Genomic DNA, 20,696 nt, shown 5'->3' on the forward strand with positions numbered 1-20,696 from the left:
GAACAATGTTTTTAAACTTTTTCATAGAAAGTGAACTGCTGATTTGAAATAGTATCTCTTCTGCAAAGAAAAAGTCACTTGTATATACACCACAACCAATAATCATTCACAATCTCAATACTGATATCAATACCAATCAATAAAGCTATGGAGCTAGTTTTACGTGTACACCAGTGAATGGCTATAGGTACTAAGTATTTTTCAAGCCGTTATCCAAATGATTTCCCAATAATAATCTATTCACCAGCCACAAATTCCTCACTGAAATTTCTAACTGTATGTGTTACATGTACATAAACTACAACATATTTGGTAGGGAAAATTTTGAACCTCACCTTGAGTTCTTCCACACTTCCCTCTGCCACTTGACAACAGTACCAGAAGTGGTTGATGATTGGATCAACCCAATCTTTAAGCTCCTCGCATCCTTTCATTTTGGCCGCCTAAAGTTAACAATCCAAATTGAAACATATCACTCTCAGCTACAAAAACATCATCAATAATGAAAAGGAATTTAGAGAATTTTTTAACAGATGATAAGATTAATGTTTTCTGTATACATGTAGCTCTATGTTGGAGCCACATGCAAAGTGTTCCCACCCAAACAGGTTTTACTAGATATCTGACCAGCCGACGTTTAACTTACAGTAGTTTGTGTATAATCTGCAGTTCACATACACATACCCTCTTTCTATGCACAATACATTCAACACATCACCTGATCTGGGGAGCTTCTTAATAAATCAACAATGTCATCAATTGTAACAACAGCATGTTGCAAATTGTGTTACAAATATTAACTTACCTGGTGAAGTCCTTTTGTCAGCTTCTTTGCTTTGTGCCAAATGTTTAAGGAATGGAACATTTCTGCTAGAAGTGGAAATTTATCTGAAACAAAAAGCAACACATGATTCCATGTTAATTAGTACACTTCCTCTCCAAGAGAAAAAAAAACATTACATCTCCTTTACATTCACATACACCATTATCCATTCCCAGTATTAGTTGATGTGGAAGGGTTAAGGCTTGATAGAAATGCTACTTACCCTTCTGAATAATACAACTTCTATATTTATTGCTTAAGTCTAATTTTAGGGGATACATTCTTGATTGCTGCTAAACTGGCAATTACTTTCACACCTAGGCAAGAACTCCAGAATTTGTGACACTCCTACTTCTGCCATAAGATACAAGACAGGATGCTCTTAAGAGGAGCAATAACAATAATTTGGGTAAAAGAGTTAAAAGGACATTACCTTTCATATCCCTGACCAGCTTGATTATCATAGAGGATGCATCTGTGCACAGCTCATTCAACGGCAGTTCTGACATCAAGCGCTCCAAGAGTCTTCTTAACCCTTCTTTTTCCATGACAGTGGAATTGCCCCCAGTTTCCCTCTGATCAATCACTTCCAAGTCCACAACAGCTTTCGTGACATGCTCCATTAGAGTATAAACACAGTAGCGTGCGCTGTGCCCAGGTGAATCGTTTCTTCCATCACCACAGAGACAAATTTCTTTGTACCCTTTCAATATTTCAGTCACAAGGCCCCTCATCTTCGACCACATATCTTTCACCACAGGCAATGCACATTTTGTCTGGAAACTGCAAAAATTTGATTTGCTGACATTTGACAGATTTAACACTTTGCAAAAGAGTGCAAATTTTGCATAATTATTGCCTGACAACACTATGGCTATTGGTAGCAACGAATCATTTAGATACACCTTTGAGTATCTGTTGGTCGTCAACACCTCAGATGACTCCCACTTTCCGCAGTGCCCATTAGCACATTTCCATTCAAGATCAACTCGAGCGCCAACATGCCTTGCAGAATACTGATAGGCTTTACCACATCTAACACCACTAACAACTTCTGAACAATATGTCCCCTTAAGTTCCATGAGTTTTTCGACAGACAACAACACGCAATCTACTGTGGAGATCTATCAGATCATGAAGGTCACTGGTGGATGTCAACTCGGCAAAGGCCTTTTCAAGAGCCTCCAACACATCTGAGCAGTTTCCTGCTATGGTTTCATCTTTCGGTTCCTCTGATGGCCTTGAAGGGCCAGGCAGATTCTCCACACATTGATTATCCTCAACAAGGGAAGCACTTGCAGAAGGTGGTGGTCCTGTAGGAGCTGGCATGTTACCAGAGGCCTGGTCTATGTTATCCCTGACAGGTTGATTGGAGGACTTGGCTGGTCCATCCATAGCGGACAGTTGTGGATGTGAAGTTTCTGAATTGCTATCCGGACACTGGTATGAGTCACCCATTGTAGCTGACTGGTAAGGGTCCTCCACCATTGTAAGTGTGGCCTCCTCATCTCGTAGAGAGACACCCACACCAGCTGCATCCAATTCGGCATCAGATAGGGAGTAACCTGCATCACTAAAGCAGAAAATCAAATATGTAATTAAACCATTTAGGGAACTCCTCACATAACCACAATCAAAAATATTTCCAGTGTTTTCTAATACTATGCAGGCTCTGAAGTTCATGATTCAAACAGCCATTAGGTTTTTCACTGCCAAACGTCTGTGCAGTGGACCTCTAAGACAACAAATATTTATTGGTTTGGCTCAACAGGGTCAATAGGTCATGTTCATACAATGTGATTGGTATAATTTGATCCACTGTAATTATTTTGATTGATGACAGCAAATTGCACCACTTGTTGGTTTGGTTTTGAAGTTCAGAGATCACGTGTCATGGAAAATCACAGTAAATCACAACAAAATATGGAGCAACTACAGAATACAGGGCCACTTTGATCCACATGTGTCGGCATGTTTTGAAGAATGACACATAACACAATGGATGCTATTGTCATGTAAATAAGTGGCCCTGTATTCTGTAATTTAGCCCAAAATACAAACATTACCATCTAGAAACACACTTAAAATAATTATTTAGAGTCGGGGAAAGAATTGGGCAGTGCCAAATCAAGTTTGAGATTTATTTGGTGCACAACTGTGAATCAGGTATAACACACTTCGCTGCACTGTGCCATTCATCAATTATTTATGTGACAGGGATTGGCTCGTACAAGACAAAATACATTGTAATGGCAAATATGTTAACCCAGATAATCCACCATTACAACTAATCATAAAAATAATATCAAAGAAATGATTTGTACAAAATACCTTTCACTATCTTCACTTTCACTACTGTCATCACAGAGATCCTCGATGATAGAATGCAGTCTGTAATAAGAAATTAGAATTCAACCAGATCAATATAATTTATAACTTTTATATACTATTCACAACACCAACTTCCATAGAGACTTACTATTCATAAATTATGTTACTGTAACCAAATGATAATGATAAGCAACTGTCTCTTACATGAATGTAAATATATGAAACATATATTGTCTCTTACCTGTCTCCAAATTCGATGATGAAGAATGCTAGAATGATGAAGAGCTTGAAGCCAAGTGTTACAGTCTTTGCAGATGAGCACCCTTTTGGACGAAGACTGAAATAGCATTTATCACATTTTTTATTGGTTAACAAAATGTGTGGCAAATGTGGCAAATTTGTTGACAATATTTTGCCATCTTAATTAAATAAACAAACCAGGGTATGAATATTTGTTTTACTACAGAAAGACACACTTTGAATGTTGTGCCTCTTGATCTTTAATCTTTAATCTTTAATTAGCATAATTGCCATTAGCAAAGCTAATCTGGCAATAGAGCGGCCAGCAGACGCACAATAGGTTAAATTATACATGCAGAACATATAAAGAACTAATGAATTCCGAGTAAGAGCCAGACTTGACAATGTTAGGTGGTAATGCATTCCATGCTGGGATTGATCTTACATAAAATGAGTGTTTGTAAGTGTCGACTGAAGAGAACGGTAGACTTATCTTAATAACACTTATAACACTTTCCTGCCAGGCTTTACTTTCACTGCAATGCGATCTCTCCCCTTCATACTGTCGGGCCATTGTTTGAAGCTACCACATTCATACGCATGCATGCCCAAGGAACTCAACAGCTGCTCTGTATTTAGCAGTTTTTCAGTGCAAAGCACACAAGTTGACATCACAAAGCTCCTCTTTAAGGAGAAAGAGGAGACCATCCCTTATGCCTGTCCATCTGAAATATTGAAAACATAAATCATAGTGATGTCAAAATAACTGTAAATCTTTTTTTAATCACATTAATAATGCAATGAAAATGGACATCGACATCAATCCAAATCAATTTGACAACAAAAAAAGCATGATGATAATCACATTGGTGATATTAGGTTTTTTAACACCTGTAAAACAATACAATGATTTTAGAAATAACAAGAATTGTATTGTAGAACCAACACCTAATATTAGGAGAATGATGTGGGCATCTCAGTAACACAAAAAAACAGAGAAGGATATCTCATAATTACCTGTAAATTTAACTTAAAAGTGTCTGCCATCCACAGAGATTCCATTTTTCTTGATCGCATTTTTCTGGCTATTCAGGTCTTTTATAAGAGCCTCGACATTTTCTCTGCCAATTGTAATCAATAGTGCTCAATTTGATCACAACAGAATAACAAAATGAGAGAGTAATGATAAAAATGCCCTCCCTCGGTTTCTCTTTGAACAAAAAAAGTAAATGTTTTATAAAGCACAATAAAAAGATAAAGGTATCTACCCCAGTTTGTCCCAGCCTAGTCAGGCTCAATAGAGTTTGCCAACCTTGGTCCGGAATCCTGGGCTGTAGTTTAAAGTAGAGTAAGGTCCAGTCAGGGACAGTAGCACTGTCCCCAAGCATGACCTCAAACGCTTGCCTTGGCCCACTTTTTTCAACCAACTTTTCCACGAAGTTGCTTAGCATTTTGGCCACTTTGGGATTGTGGACCTGGCCTGCGATTGTTGATGCAACCGGCAGCTGGTACTTTTCGTGAACATCACTGATCAAAGTCCACACTAAGTCGTCCTGAAATTCCTCTGATTTTGCACTGGATTTTGCATTTGCAGTTGTTGAGGGTGGTGAGCAGTCGCTCTTTTGCACTTCGTCGCCAAGGGTTTTCAACTACTTGAATGTTTCTTCAAGACTGACCTTAAGCTTGATATTTTCCTCTTGCAAATTTTCAATACTAAGCTCAAGCTTAATTTCGTTTCGTTGTAAGCTTACGTCAACATTTTGTTTAGGTGGTTCTGGTTCCACCACTGGCCCATGTGGACTTGGTTACTTTTCTTTTTCAATTCCGATGTTGATACAGTTCATGGCTAAATTATACCGGGGTATTTACGATATCCCAAACTCAATTATCAGGGTCGCAAATTAATTTTCTGTCAGATTTCGTTTCCCCTTTCCGACCTCCTAAATACTGGGTTTTTCCGGCATCGGAATTGTATTCTCGGGGTCGGAATTTATTCAGACACCTGCAATTTCTCCTACAGATAAGAGGGGTACAAATTCAATTCCCCGGGTCAGATTAGTAGGATCGTTTACCGCACTGTAAATTTCGCCTTGACAAGTTTTCCGAGGCCCGGTTAAAGCAAGAGAGAGTAGAAACAAACGCAGAAACTAACGAACGAACGAACAGAAGAGAGAGAGAGGGGGGTTGGGGGGGTGGGTTGGTTTGTTAACTATCCTCTCAAGTTTTCAAAAACGGTTGAAAAAAGTCGTTTAATGATCATAAACCAAAAGCTCAACACGTTGAGCGTTTCAATAATAATCAGTAAATGGTTTCAAAAGTTCTCAAGGAAACGAACGTAAACAAAATTAAAAATTTTGATCCACTGTTGTCAAATACTGAAAATACATTTCACTATAATACCTTAATACTGGAATCTTTTAAATGGAAATCTTTAGTATCTCATTTAGTTCTGTCATTTAATGCTGGACAAGATAGCAGCGAGTAGATAAAAAGTTATAAACAATCACACATGACGTGACCCCTTGAATTTGCATAATATTGAGAACACCAATAATTCGAATTCGCGGACGAGAGGTCGCGTCCGTCTTGCAGTCACCGACATCAACAATTTCTAAATGACGTGCAAAACACTGATTTTGAAGGGTGAGAAAATTTCCACATTACGCTGAGCACTGGTTGTATTTTAACGGAATTCACGTGCAACAAATGAAAGAAATGTGGGTTTGAACTGTGAACAGGAGTACGACTAAGTGGAAAGCGCTAAAGCCGAAAGCTTGTCAAATATAACCTCCCTTTATGGCGGTTTAGACAACGACATAATATGTTGTTATTGTAGTATATATACTGTGACATTTTAGACGACTTACTTTGGTCTGTATATTATATTATACAACAGACGAAAATTAGGCCAGTAACTATTGGCCTGAAATCTCAGAATGTGTAGTGAGTGTTAATATAACGACGCAAAATAAGCCAGTAGTTACTGGCCTAAAATGTCACAGTATGTAGTTAACATAAACTTACCGACCCAGAATAAGCCAGTACTTACTGGCCTAAAATGTCACAGTATGTAGTTAATATTAATTTACCGACGGAAAATAAGCCCGTAGTTACTGGCCTAAAATGTCACAGTATGTAGTTAATGTTAATTTACCGATGCAAAATAAGCCAGTAGTTACTGGCCTAAAATGTCACAGTATGTAAAGAGTAATTAAATACAGACGGAAAATAAGCCAGTAGTTACTGGCCTAAAATGTTTCAGTATGTAATGTAAGCGGATCCAAAATTGGCTGTTAGTTACTGGCCTAAAATGTTGCAGTACATAATGTAAGCGGTTCCAAATTCGGCCGTTAGATACTGGCATAAAATGTTGCAGTATGTAGTAAATGTTAATATACAGACAGAAAAGAAGCCAGTTGTTACTGGCCTAAAATGTCGCAGTATGTAATGAAAGCGGATCCAAAATAGGCCGTTAGTTACTGGCCTAAAATGTTGCAGTATATAATGTCAGCGGTTCCAAATTCGGCCGTTAGATACTGGCCTAAAATCTTGCAGTATGTAGTGAATGTTAATATACAGACAGAAAAGAAGCCAGTAGTTACTGGCCTAAAATGTCGCAGTATGTAATGAAAGCAATCCAAAATAGGCCGTTAGTTACTGGCCTAAAATGTTGCAGTATACAATGTAAGCGGTTCCAAATTCGGCCGTTAAATACTGGCCTAAACTTACGCAGTATGTAATAAGTGTTAACATACAGAGGAAAATAAGCCAGTAGTTACTGGCCTAAAATGTTGCAGTATGTATGAGCAGCGGTTCCAGCCACACTGTACAATTTAAACGAATTAGAATAATCTCGAATTAACGTGAAATTGTATTTTAAAGCCACGTTTACGTTGAGGTTTACGTTGTGGTTTCCCTTGTTGACACGGGCAAGCTAGACCATCCTGACACCACATTGACAGTGTGTGTTAGGTACAAGCATTCAACAATCAAAGATACAAACAATGCACATATAAACAATACTTTTATTGTCATACAATAAAAATATAGAGAGAGTTTCAATGTTAATTTTCCCGGGGTATCCAATCGATGGAAACCGATGATCAGAAATTCAATCGACCAATTGATATCAATCAATAAAATTAGTTACTTGGTATCGACCAATCGATAACCACACAAAAACCCGTTCATTGATTGCTATCGATTGGCTCAGCAACCTTCAACAGACGTCACGCACGCTACCTGTCCGATCATCCACCACTTTTAGGAAGCCCTGGGAACGAAATTGGTTAAACAAATTTCGACCCAGAATATACCAAACACCAAAATTAAAATGGCTCATCGTTTACTACTATGATAAAAAAAGGAACGTCTTCTATATCTTTTGCTGCATTTTGTATTTCTTTTAGACACAATTAGCGCCTTCATAGATTTTTTAGTTTGTATGTATGTGATCAGTCTCCGTTTTAAATAAGGTCGGAAGGTTTGGCCCGTCAAGTTTTTTGAGTTGTTTCGGTTAGAATAAGACCCTTTAGAGTTATTGGTATTGGCATAGCCAGTCGAGGGCCTATGAGGACCTCTGTGACCTTGTACTTTCGCACCAATTTTGTTGACATCTCCGATGTCCTTCAGCTGTTTCTGGAGGTTATCTCTAAACAGCCAGTCAGTGAACGGCACGTGAGGTGAGCAGAGGGAGGCATAGTCCCTGCTGATATCAGGCTTCATCAATTGCTTCCGTTGCATGTTAAGTTTGTAGTTTACATGCGTCAGTAAGGATAAGGCGTCGAGACCAAACTGTTTGATCTGCTTAACCCCGTCCTGGTCTAAGCCTTTCTTATCAGTCATGGACAAATCAGTCAAGCGAGCAATTGGGATAATTCCTTTGATGAGGGCTTGTTGAATTTTCTACATTTGCAGATCCCGCCTCTGAGTGGGTTCACGAAGCTTGTGCCAAATGCCCGGGTTAACCTTTGTGGGCTTAACAGTATCACAATTTTCCAGTCTAGCTTGGCGTTCAAGCTTTTCTTTCAGCAGCTTGTCTGGAAGCCGGTTGCGAAACATCTTGCTAAGAAGTTTGGCGAGCTGTGGGCTGTTGATATTTGTGACCGTGCATGGGAAAACGTACCTTGACGCTTATCCGTTAAACGGTCGCTAACGGACGGATAGATAATGGATAGTTAACGGCCTACACAGCATTCTAACGTTTTACCCTAACGTTCTAACGGTTATCTAATTGTGCCTAACGGATGATCAAAGCGGCTAACGCTTTGTTCTAACGTTCTAACGGCTAACTAAGGATGCCTAATGGATGAAGAGAAAGTTCTAACGGTTGCCCAATTTGTTCTAACGGATGACTGGAGCCGTTTAACGGTTGTCTGACGGTTTACAACTAACGACTTTTAACGAACGAATAGCTTAGCTTTCAGTCCGATGCTATAAACACATAATCAGGCCAAACCATTAGTAGTCTTACACTCACGTTTTTTTTTTTTTTTAAAGAATCACAAAGTGCAGATTTCGTCAGTCGTCAATGAGACAAACATAAGTACACTTATTTCCACCGATAGCAAAACTCAGTGATATAAACTATCACTTCCTCATCGAGATAAGCAAATGCAGAATTCAAGTCCTTCGATGATGATTATCATGTGAGATGAGAAGTTACTCCGAGGCTAACGTCGCTAAACGAGCATGTAAACAATTTCACTTGCCAGTCTGGGTGAAGATTTTTTATTGATTTACTCAAATGGTTTTGTCGGTTATACTTATTTTACACAATGACTTTGTCTAGAGTTTTTTAAAGTAACTGTTTATCCAGCTGTGGATTCGCAAAAGATCACGCTTTCAATTTCTTGACAATGCGAAAAGCGGTACCTTTGGATTCACGAGTCTGGAAGCGACAGGCGTTTTGTTGGCGCTGATTTCATCAGATGAAGTTGTTTTTGTCACATACATGTTGTTTAAAATTGGTTTCTTCTTATTCAGAGTCAGAGACAATGAGACAACAGGCTATCAAAATATTCATCAAACTTTCCACCGGTATATGGCCGTTTCTCTCATCTTCGAAAATGTAAACAATTTTATGCAAATTTTTGAACCCACACTTTGTGAATTGAAATCTGCCAAATGTAACTTGATACATGTGAAGGAATTTGGTTGCCTAGCACGTGACCAAAATCTTGCCAGTGTTTTCAGCGTGGCAATTCCTTTCTATGTCCAAACGATGGCTTCTGTCAGTATTTTATAACGTTAGTAGAAGCTTTAAATCTTGTAAAAGATGGTATTTTGGCTTTATCCAAGCGAACGTACTGAATATAGAAATGCGTCAAGCGTTAATTTGCGGTACTCAGTAGACTCGCAGTGTTTACGTTTGTTCCGGGTAATCGATCTTATAGCTCACACTGGACCCGAATGAAATTTTGCAAAATTGAAGTTTCCTATTTTACCCCAAGCCCTTAACCAACGGAATTGCCTTGCATCTTTAAAGTCAACTGAACTATTACATTTTGCGGCCGGAGACAGTAAATGCTTGAGGTAGAGCGAGGGAAAGTTCATGGTAAGTCAACAAATATGCAAATCGGAACCGAAGCGCGCTGGAGGAGAGAAGTCTGTTGAATTTAATGATTTTATTCCGGGTCGTAATTTATTTTTGTGACTTAATTTCATGGATCTGGAGCTATGATTTCTTCCGTTCCTGGTTTACAAAACTGTCTGATTTCGCAGTAAAGATAGTTCCTACGTACCTAGCTACATCTCATGATTGTTTTGAACTAAACCAGGAAGCCAACTACAAGAGCCACCCTCCGTTAGGCTCTCGTTTCACACTGTGTTTAGGCGACCACATTCTACTTCAACGCGTGTCATGCCATTCTAACGGAATCGTTACCCGTTTAACGGGTGCTGGTTTATTCTAACGGCTTCTCTAGCCGTGCTAACAGATAGAGATTGTTTGCTAACGGTTATGCTGTCCAGTCTAACGGTCTGATGCTAACGGCTAACGGATACATGTCTTTTGCTAACGGCTGCACTATCCGTTCTAACGGCCCGATGCTAACGTCTAACGGTTGGGCTTACGCCTCTAACGTTCTTAAGAAAACTTTCTAACGGATGACTAACAGATGCTTAATGCTTTTGACCGTTTAAGGGATAAGCGTTAAGGTACGTTTTCCCGTGCACGGTCACATTTTTGTCCGTCATGTCTTCGGAGGCGTACTCCTTCTCTAAATCCGCCAGAATATCGTCTTCCTCTTCCTCGTCTTCCTCATTAATATCGCTGTCATCCCCCACTACTTTGTTTATGAGAGCCTGAATATTTTCAGTTTCTTCACTCTCTAAAGCGCTCGAGGAGCTCGAGCTGTCCTTCACAGGCTTTTTGGCGGGAGGATCGTGTTGCTGTTCTCTATCATCCCTAGGCCTTTTTGGGCTTTTTCCTTTGCCTTTGCCTTTCCCTTGGGAAGGGAGGTCCTCGAATTTGTCGATTTTTGACAATGTGGGTATTGCTGACGACAGGAGCTGTACATCAGTCTGCGACAATGAAACGTTCGAGTCGCTTGCTCGTGCCTGGCACGCCATGGCACTGGTGTTCGATTCATCTTCTTCGGTCAATTCGCCGTTTTCTTCGTCCGGGTGGAGTTCCAATAACTGCTCTTCGCCAACAGCTTTGGATGCGTCTTTCCCTCCGGCCATAATAATCGTAGGGCATAGTTAAAGTCTGAAAAAAGCGAAAAAACTGCACTACCAGAGAGAAACACGACTGTTTGTTCAGACAACAAATCTTGCACCGAGCTCAGATATCACATGCTTGCTATCTCACGTGACCTCTGATTATATGCAAATGCGAGGTAGAATGTACTATAATTTATCAGGATTTGTGAACATTCATCGTTTTACGGTTGAAAATCAAGGTAGGGCCACTGCGAGGCGCCCTTCTTCGAGTTGCAGGACAGCGACTTCTGATGTGGCCCAGACGGCCACAATTATAACATCTTCCTGTGAAAGAAAATAATTGAAATTAGTTTTAATTTTAGTTAATATCAGTATCTGGATTAATATACTTACTTTCTCTATTGTGTTGCCTCGATCTTCGAGAAGACTGGCGTGGACCAGCTTCTCCTCCCCTCGAGCTCCTTAACGCCTCATCGCGAGCCTCCCTCCTTTGAAGCTCGCTCCTGACCCTGTTTAACTCTCATAATTTATGCTTGCGTCCTCGGTTCTTCTTCTCGTTCTTGCGGAAGTGCGGAATTTGGCTCTCCGCCCTCCATTGCCACATCTTCATTGAGGAGCCTTCTCTCCTCCTCTGGAGTAGGCTCCAGCAAAGGAACATTTATTGCATTCGCCAGGCTATCCTGTGAGTTTACGGAAGCCATCTAACAACACAAAAAAAAAGAAAGCCATTTAATGCAAGTACAATTAGGACGCATTTAATTCCATAGATTAATGCTCTCTTTCACATAAACAGGAAGCACAACTTTGACGTAACAAATGAACCACAAACATCGACTCATTATCTTGATCAAAACGATCAAAGTAATCTTTGTTATATGACAAAGGAGTGAGTCCTCTAGTTTAATTATGTCCTAAAGGAGCACAGTGCCCTATCTCCAATATTGCGCGCACATTTTCACTGACTATCATGGAGGAAACGATCAGGGAAAGTTTGGAGTAAATCTCATTACCACCTTTTTGAACAAAAGAACCCCTTCAAAATGGTTCCAGAATTACAGTTGTAGAAATAAGAACATATTTACTCCACGTATTGTTCTGAAATATGCAGCAAAATGCAAATTACGCAAAACAGAGTTGTTGAAATTGGTGTTTTTCGTAGAGGGCTTTTAGTTCGAACAGTACAGAACCAAAGCTTTGGAAAAGTGCTCATGAGCGACCACATCAGGTTATTTGGAATGAATACCTTTTACGGTTTCTTCAAATACTTGCTAATTTACGAGTGATATTCCAATTTTCAGACTACTGCAATTACGGGAAATTTGCTTTTTTATATTGGAGTGCGTAATTATTACAAACATTCACGGCCAGAGTGGGTAATGCCCCTCGCGACCCAGTCAAACTAATCAGAATGAGTACTGGCTGTAGTTTTTTAAATGGCGATCAGTTTGCTTCGATCTTTTACGGGAGGTGGTCGCATACGGGGGAGATCAACAAAATAAGCCTAATGCTAGATTGATGGATTAATTAGATACATAAAAATGTTACCTTTTCAGTTAAAATTAAGCAAATAGCTACATTTTCTTCAGGGATGACGACATTTCTATTCCAAAACTGAAAGCACTGGGATATTTTCAGTAAATAACGCCTGGACAATCTATTCCCTCTTTTGGTGAAACTTTGTATAACAGTTTGGAACAGATCACTAAAACAAATCCCGTTTACAGAAAGATTTAACTATATTAACCCATCGCCTTTATCTGTAAACTGTTATCATCTGTCTGCAGTCCGGGGTAGCGTCATTAAAAATAAGTTGAACTTTTGTTACTTCTGAGTAACAAATTAATGACGAACATATGTGATTATGTTAGGTGGTTGCTTACAGAAAATATTAAACAGAAGAATATTTCCAATTTAAGGCCTAATAAGTAGTAAATTTTAAACAGTATGTAATTGAGAAACAAAACGGTTGTTTACGAAATGGTCGCTGACAGGAGGTGGTCGCTATGAGAGAGTGGACTGTAATTGCTACACTAGTATGATAACGAATGAGTGGTTTCATCTTGGTTGCGCTTAGGGAAACGTTAATAAGGCAACTGAATGAAAAAAAAATTCTGCTGTTAAAGAAGCATCTTACACATCTTACGCAATAGATAAAAAAAATTTCACACTTCATTTTCCAAAGTGCCGCATTACAAATTCTCCAGAACATTTCCTGTTAATTAAATCCGCTTTTCTATGCGTATAGGATTGTCGATGTACGAACGCCGCACGCGCAAAAATCTTTTTGGGTGTTTTTTCTTTTGGGAGAATGCCAATTGGGAAAACAGATTCGTATGTAACGCAAGTAATTCAGCTTACAGCTGCAAGTGATGGTTTTGTTTAATAAACTATTTATCTTATTTAAGATCATTCTCATCATGCTGTATCAAAGGAACCGGCTAATCCTAATTGAGAATAATTGAGTTGTGTTTAGGTCATAAATAGGGTAGGAAAAATCGCATATTTTGGTCCTTATAATTTAATAAGGACAAGGGTTTTGGAAAACGTGCTGCAAACCCCTACCCAATTTTTTGGGGGGGTTACCTCTTCCCCCCTCTGAAAAAAACCTGAATACCTGTTTACACGCCTCTAACACGCTTCCTTTTTGAAATGTAAGGTGGCATATATTCTTACCTTACAGGATGAATGAGTCGAAAAATCCGGCCAAAGCAGTAGCCATAAAATCTGTAAAATTAAAACAAAAACTAAGCTTAGTGGTATGACAAAGCTGTATGGAATGTTTTGAACAGGCGAATAAAGTATATGCCAGTAATTATTTTAGCATAAACATTTCATAATACGTGCCAGATGACAGTTCTTAAAATTGAAATTTCCAAGTAAGTTTGAACGCAGTTCTTGGAATGCAAAAGGAAAAAAATTAACGAGAAAAAGGGGTTTTTTCAATTGAAATACAGAGAAAATGTATAAATTCCATTTGACGCTCAAAAAATAAGCAAAACGTCTAGGAAACCCCGGAGGAGCACCCAAATTCAATTTCGAGCAACAGAAAAAATTAACCTATTGAAAAAAGCGTTCCAAGTAAAAAGACTAAAAAGAAATTTCACCTATAACTGAAGCGCACTTACCAAAGTCACTCTGAACGAAGAACACAAATCAACTGAAACGTTGAAGGAGATGAAGACAAATCCACTGAAACGTTGAAGGAGACGAAGAACACAAATCAACTGAAACGTTGAAGGAGATAGCAAGGCCACACGTTTAAACGTCACATTTGCGCCGTAAAGAGAGACCAATGAACGACGTAATTAGTCACCTAACGCATCGCTATTGGGCGTTTTTTGGACGCCTGGGGTGTATTGGCCTGGCAAAATTCTATTGATCACAGAATTGAATTACTTTCTGAGACTGCCTTACATTCGTAGCTCGTTATCATCACGCTTTTGTCCTTCCACTTTTTAATCGTATATTTTTGATATATTTTTATTATAATGGCATTCAAGAATTCAATGAAAACTTACGCTGAGGCTGTCATTTTAGGCCAGTAACTAACGGCTTATTTTGGATCCTCTTACATTACATACTGCTACATTTTAGGCCAGTAACTAACGGCCGATTTTGGATCCGCTTTCATTACATACTGCAACATTTTAGGCTGATAACTAACAGCGGAATTTGGAACCGCTTACATTACATACTGCAACATTTTAGGCCAGTAACTAACAGCCGAATTTGGATCCGCTTTCATTACATACTGCAATATTTTAGGCCAGTAACTAACGGCCGAATGTGGATCTGCTTTCATTACATACTGCAACATTTTAGGCCAGTAACTAACAGCCGAATTTGGATCCGCTTTCATTACATACTGCAACATTTTACGCCAGTAACTAACGGCCGACTTTGGATCCGCTTTCCTTACGTACTGCAACATTTTAGGTTAGTAACTAACGGCCGATTTTGGATCCGCTTACATTACATGCTGCAACAATGGATATTTTTATTTGTGATTGCTGCTCATTGTTTTCATTTCCTAGGCGAAACCAGAAAACATTTTGTGTGAGTGTTAAAGGTCAGAATTATTTTCATTATCCTCATCTAACAACTCATTTTTTTTCTAATTTTGCTTTTTGTTTTTAAAGTGTATGTGATGCGTAATCTTTTATTAGCTTATTAGGAAGAGCTTTCAAAATGATGAAGAATGGCATTTATTTTATTGCAATAGTATTCTTGGTTGCCGAGTTATTCAAGATTTAGGTTTATACAAATTAGAGGACTTGTGACGTCGCAAGGTGGGCACAAAATGATGTAAAATAACAAAAAATGGAATATCTCTTAAGCCTTCCCCTGTATAGAACGACTGATCGACTGTTGTCAAATACTGAAAATACATTTCACTATAATACCTTAATACTGGAATCTTTTAAATGGAAATCTTTAGTATCTCATTTAGTTCTGTCATTTAATGCTGGACAAGATAGCAGCGAGTAGATAAAAAGTTATAAACAATCACACATGACTTGACCCCTTGGATTTGCATAATATTGAGAACACCAATAATTCGAATTCGCGGACGAGAGGTCACGTCCGTTTTGCAGTCACCGACATCAACAATTTCTAAATGACGTGCAAAACACTAATTTTGAAGGGTGAGAAAATTTCCACATTACGCTGAGCACTGGTTGTATTTTAACCGAATTCATGTGCAACAAATGAAAGAAACGTGGGTTTGAACTTTGAACAGGTGTACAACTAAGTGGAAAGCGCTAAAGCCGAAAGCTTGTCAAATACAACCTCCCTATATGGCGGTTTAGACAACGACATAATATGTTGTTATCGTAGTATATATACTGTGACATTTTAGGCGACTTACTTTGGTCTGTATATTATATTATACAACAGACAAAAATTAGGCCAGTAACTATTGGCCTAAAATCTCAGAATATGTAGTGAGTCTTAATATAACAACGGAAAATAAGCCAGTAGTTACTGGCCTAAAATGTCACAGTATATACCGACGCAAAATAAGCCAGTAGTTACTGGCCTAAAATGTCACAGTATGTAGTTAACATTATCTTACCGACCCAAAATAAGCCAGTACTTACTGGCTTATAGTATGTAGTTAATGTTGTAAGCACCAAATCAGCAGCACTCAAGTGGTAGACTTGATATCCATTCTTTAATGCTCACAGAGGTAATTCGAACGCATACAAGATAATTGATCAGTTATGGTTCAACTGAAAAGCAAAGATTACAATATTTCTAAGAAACGAACAAAATAAAGGAAAACACTAAATTGACAAACTTACAAATATTCCTCTGGTCCAGTAAAAACGATGAAGATAAACGATCAAAGCACGGTAGTATAACAGAAAAAACGAAGGTGAAAGACCACGCGGTAATTGTGTAACAGACTAGACAGAAAACTGATACCCTAGAAACTAATCACATCATGACGCAACAGACTTTGAACTGTCACGCGCATGTAAAACACACGAACAACTAATAGACAAATAACGTGCGCGTTTGAATCCAACAAATGTTAATTTACCGACGCAAAATAAGCCAGTAGTTACTGGCCTAAAATGTCACAGTATGTAAAGAGTAATTATATACAGACGGAACATAAGCCAGTAGTTACTGGCCTAAAATGTTTCAGTATGTAATGTAAGCGGATCCAAAATCGGCCGTTAGTTACTTGCCTAAAATGTCGCAGTATGTAATGAAAGAGGATCCAAAATAGGCTGTTAGTTACGGGCCTAAGCCTCAAGCTTTTCTTTCAGCAGCTTGTCTGGAGGCCGGTTCCGAAACATCTTGCTAAGAAGTTTGGCGAGCTGTGGGCTGTTGATATTTTTGCCCGTCATGTCTTCGGAGGCGTACTCCTTCTCTAAATCCGCGAGAATATTGTCTTCCTCTTTCTCGCCTTCCTCATTAATATCGCCGTCATCCCCCGCTACTTTGTTCATGAGAGCCTGAATATCTCTGATTGTGTGCAAATGCGAGGTAGAATGTACTATAATTGAAGGGTTGGTGGAAAACTATGCTAAGGGGAAAATTTGCTTGAAATTTTATTTCGTCAAAAGTACCTGAATTTTTGCATGTGGTCTTCAAATTAATGGGAAAACATTGCTCTGTATTTTTTTTCATTAATTTGCGCTTAGTTTTCGAGAAATAACGTATGCAAAAAAACAAGTTTTTTTGGCAGTGTGTCTTTGCAATCTTGATCGAACGAGAAACAAAAGAAACCTTTTGTTTCAAAGCAGCGAAGCGTGGCTTTTTGCGCTTGTAAGTCGTTCTGATGTTACAATGGGCTCATTAAAATTCACTTCAATTCGAGAAGTTTCTTCGGTGACCAAAGGGATTAACGTGGTGTGCGGTCCAGTCGAATGAGCAATCCTGGAAGCGGGACGTCAGTTTGATCTGTGCACCTGGATTCTTTTTTTTTTACTTCGTTTCAAAGAAAAGTTAACCATTAACGTTTATGTCGAAATCCATTTTGTTGAAATCGCGCCAAAGAACGACGAAAAAATAACCGTGCATCAGTGGAAGGGTCGAATCGTAAGCGTGCAAAAGATGACGCATCGGCTCGTCAACTTGAGCTATCGAGGTCTGTCGATTTCATTTTAAATAATTTTTCCTCTTTTTTAAAAAATTAACCCATGAAGCTTGTGTCGAAATCAACCCATCTTTGATTAATAAAGTTCTGTTTCAATCGCTACTAATAACACTGACATATTAAATAGCGACCTGTAATCCGCGACAATAGCTATGTTGTTTAGTTCCCGAGATATGTAATCATACGTTTGGTTATCGTACCCAAACGAACATCGTTCGTTCGATTGCCGAACCCAGTCGAACATGATAACACAGTCAAACTTACAACTTACAACCATTACGTAGATATCCTTGTTTAGCACAGGAATTGAGCATGCCATATGCGGGGTAGTTCTGGTTCGCGCGTTCAAGACCCGGCGACATCGTCACTTTTCTTTCCTTTTTTTTTTTTGGCAGTTTTCTGCAGTAATTGAAGGACTGGATGCAGAACCGCCTTCTGTCAAATGTTGGGCCTTTTTTTCCCCGGATTTGTCTCAATTTTTGCAGGTGGGCTTCGTTTTAGTCAACAAACATTGCCCTGTATTTTTTTTTTTTCGCTGGTTTGCTCTTCGTTTTCAAGAAAAAGTCGTATGCAAAAAAACTCAGTTTTCCTAGCGGCATCTTTTGGAGATCTTTTGTTGAACGAGAAAGGTTGTAAAAGGTTGTTATGCAAAAGGAGAAATGACAAAAAGTAAAATTTACATCGGATCTGGAAAATATTGAAAAAGCAATAAAAGGCAATCGAAGATAACAAAACAAAGCAAAATTTACAGCAGATCTGGCAAATATCGGAAAGCAATAAAAGAAATTCGAAGAAAACAAAACAAAGCGAAAATTTACAGCGGATCTGGCAAATATTAGAAAGCAATAAAAGACGTTTGAAGAAAACAAAACAAAGCAAAATTTACAGCGGATCTGGCAAAAATCGTAAATCAATAAAACATTCGAGGATAACTGAACAAGATTTAAAACTCTAAACAAAAGCCCCATTTACACTACAGAAAATTTTTGGCACGGCTCGGATAAAAATGGCACGCGTACCCAAAAAAAAGGTTTAGCGCGGGTAAATTTTGTAGTGTAAATGATTATGCCGTACCAAATTTTATCCCTGCCGACTCAAAATTTCACCCGTGCTCGGCCCTTCTGAAAAGGTAGTCCGAGCACGGGTGAAATTGGTACGCGTTCCCAAAAATTCGGCCCGGCTCGGACGAAATGTTTAGTGTAAACGATTGACCGTGCCAAACCAATTTTTTCCTGATGAGCCTTCGTAACTGTGGTCAGCACCATCTGTTGGAGCATGTGTAGTAATTCCATTCAACATGGCGGAATCGGCGCGCCTTGCAACAAGCAAGTCACCAAGAAAATCTCAGGGTCACTCTAAGAAAGGAAATGAAGTAAAGGAATACACTCCTTGTCCCTGAATACTGTTTCTAACAACTCAAATCAGTGACCATTACGTGTAAACATCCAAAATCGTTGCTCGATAGGACAGTTACAAGCCAGCATTGCTGCTATGACAATGAACATATTTGTATCTTCACGCCTTTTCTATTATTCTGGAAAGAAGAACAGGAAGAGACTAATTTTCGACGTCCCTGCGACAAGATGTGTGGCCTTTTTAGAAGTAGACACTCCAAATACTTCTCACCCGCCATGTTCGAATGAAATAGGCCATTGGCTGCATGTGCCCTAAGGAATAATCGCGTACACTACCCAAGAAGTTGGCGTGGGTGCAGTTGATGAAAGTGAATTTGATGAGGCTGGTGTTGGCGTTGAAGAAGGCTTGATACATAGTGATGGTGACTTTGAAAATTTGCTGCAGTTAAGGTGTTGTGGCCAGGGCAGATTGATGCGGTTGTAGAGGTGGATGCAATTAAAATAGACGTCGAGACAAACAGAATGGCAAGGCAAAACAGCTGAAAATTCAGCATCATTGGTGCAAAGCGGCAAATGAGGGAAGCAAACGAAAAGACGAGTGAAGTGCGAGCAGTTTAGCGTGATTAAGTGTTCAAAGTGGTGCAGTATGTCTTTAGCCAAGTCGTGTTGTCCGCTAAAGTCGATGCTTGTGTTGTACGCTTGCGGCATTTTACACATGGGTACTTCCACAGTGTGGCATATTTTGCCATTCGTTGGCAAGATGATGGCGCATAAGATCAGCACAGCATACATTTTGAGACTGTTCACGGCTCACTTAAATGTGAATTGTGGGCTAATGTCATATGAAAACTGCTAAAACAAACTTGTTATGTTTGCAACCTTTTTACTCGCCAATTAAAAGATGAGGATTCTAGCAGAGCAGAAACTTTGATAAAGAACAGTTCATCACAAAGAATAGTTCTTTGTGCATTGATCTCAAATGATTCTCGCTAAACCTGAGTTGGAATGCTTGAATTAATTTTTGTTCTGTCTTCGGAACTTGCTCAGATAAAAAAATATAAATAATAAAGTCTTTCACGTAATTTAATACATGTAGGACTAAACAAAAACACTGTATTTTGCTACACTTCCGACATTTTTCGTAGATGCATATTAGAATTTCACCGATTTCCGTTATCAATCGGTAAAAATCGCTTGATCGATACCGATTTTTATCGATTGACTACGCTTTCGTATCTGTCTTACCTTCCGACTTCACCCTTTGGGCGAAGTCCTTTCCTCACAGGCGACCACCGCCACTTGTATTATTTCAACGGAAGCATAATAATCAGACGCTTCGTTCGATCATGTTTTTGATTGTATCAACAAACTCAATTTGCCGTGCAATTTGCTGTGAATTTAGCGGGAATTTACATCAAACTTGATTCTCTGCGCTCTGTACACCAATCCGATCCGTAGGTTGGCAAACTACGTAGTTACTCAATTAATTACTATCAGTTGGGAGAGCGCCATGTTGCACGTGTATCATGTGTTTCATAAAGGTCTCAGGTTCGATTCCTGATGGGCAACTTTTTTTTATAAACCTTTGGGGTATGTTTTCAAGATGTATGGTGATATTATTGAAATCTTCATATCATAGCATTAGAATTCTTTATCCATTATTAAAAAC

General features: G+C 38.9%; 2 protein-coding genes and 1 pseudogene across 2 annotated transcripts; all 3 read right to left on the bottom strand.

The window, feature by feature from the left end:
- Positions 1 to 236: 236 nt before the first annotated feature.
- On the bottom strand, positions 237 to 2,050 carry LOC146482164 (uncharacterized). The gene is made up of 3 exons (XM_085107366.1): positions 1,257 to 2,050; positions 806 to 888; positions 237 to 443 (listed from the first exon to the last, which is right to left on the bottom strand). The coding sequence occupies exons 1-3, from the start codon at positions 1,903 to 1,905 to the stop codon at positions 237 to 239; spliced, it is 939 nt and encodes a 312-aa protein (XP_084963492.1). The 5' UTR covers positions 1,906 to 2,050.
- Positions 2,051 to 7,732: 5,682 nt separating this feature from the next.
- On the bottom strand, positions 7,733 to 9,873 carry LOC146482165 (uncharacterized; annotated as a pseudogene).
- Positions 9,874 to 10,307: 434 nt separating this feature from the next.
- On the bottom strand, positions 10,308 to 11,080 carry LOC146482166 (uncharacterized). The gene has a single exon (XM_085107342.1). It carries the CDS (start codon positions 11,078 to 11,080, stop codon positions 10,517 to 10,519), a length of 564 nt encoding a protein of 187 aa, XP_084963468.1. The 3' UTR covers positions 10,308 to 10,516.
- Positions 11,081 to 20,696: the final 9,616 nt, after the last annotated feature.

The sequence above is a fragment of the Pavona decussata genome, unplaced genomic scaffold (genome assembly GCF_977016875.1).
Source record: "Pavona decussata unplaced genomic scaffold, jaPavDecu1.1 SCAFFOLD_47, whole genome shotgun sequence".
NCBI lineage: Eukaryota > Metazoa > Cnidaria > Anthozoa > Scleractinia > Agariciidae > Pavona > Pavona decussata.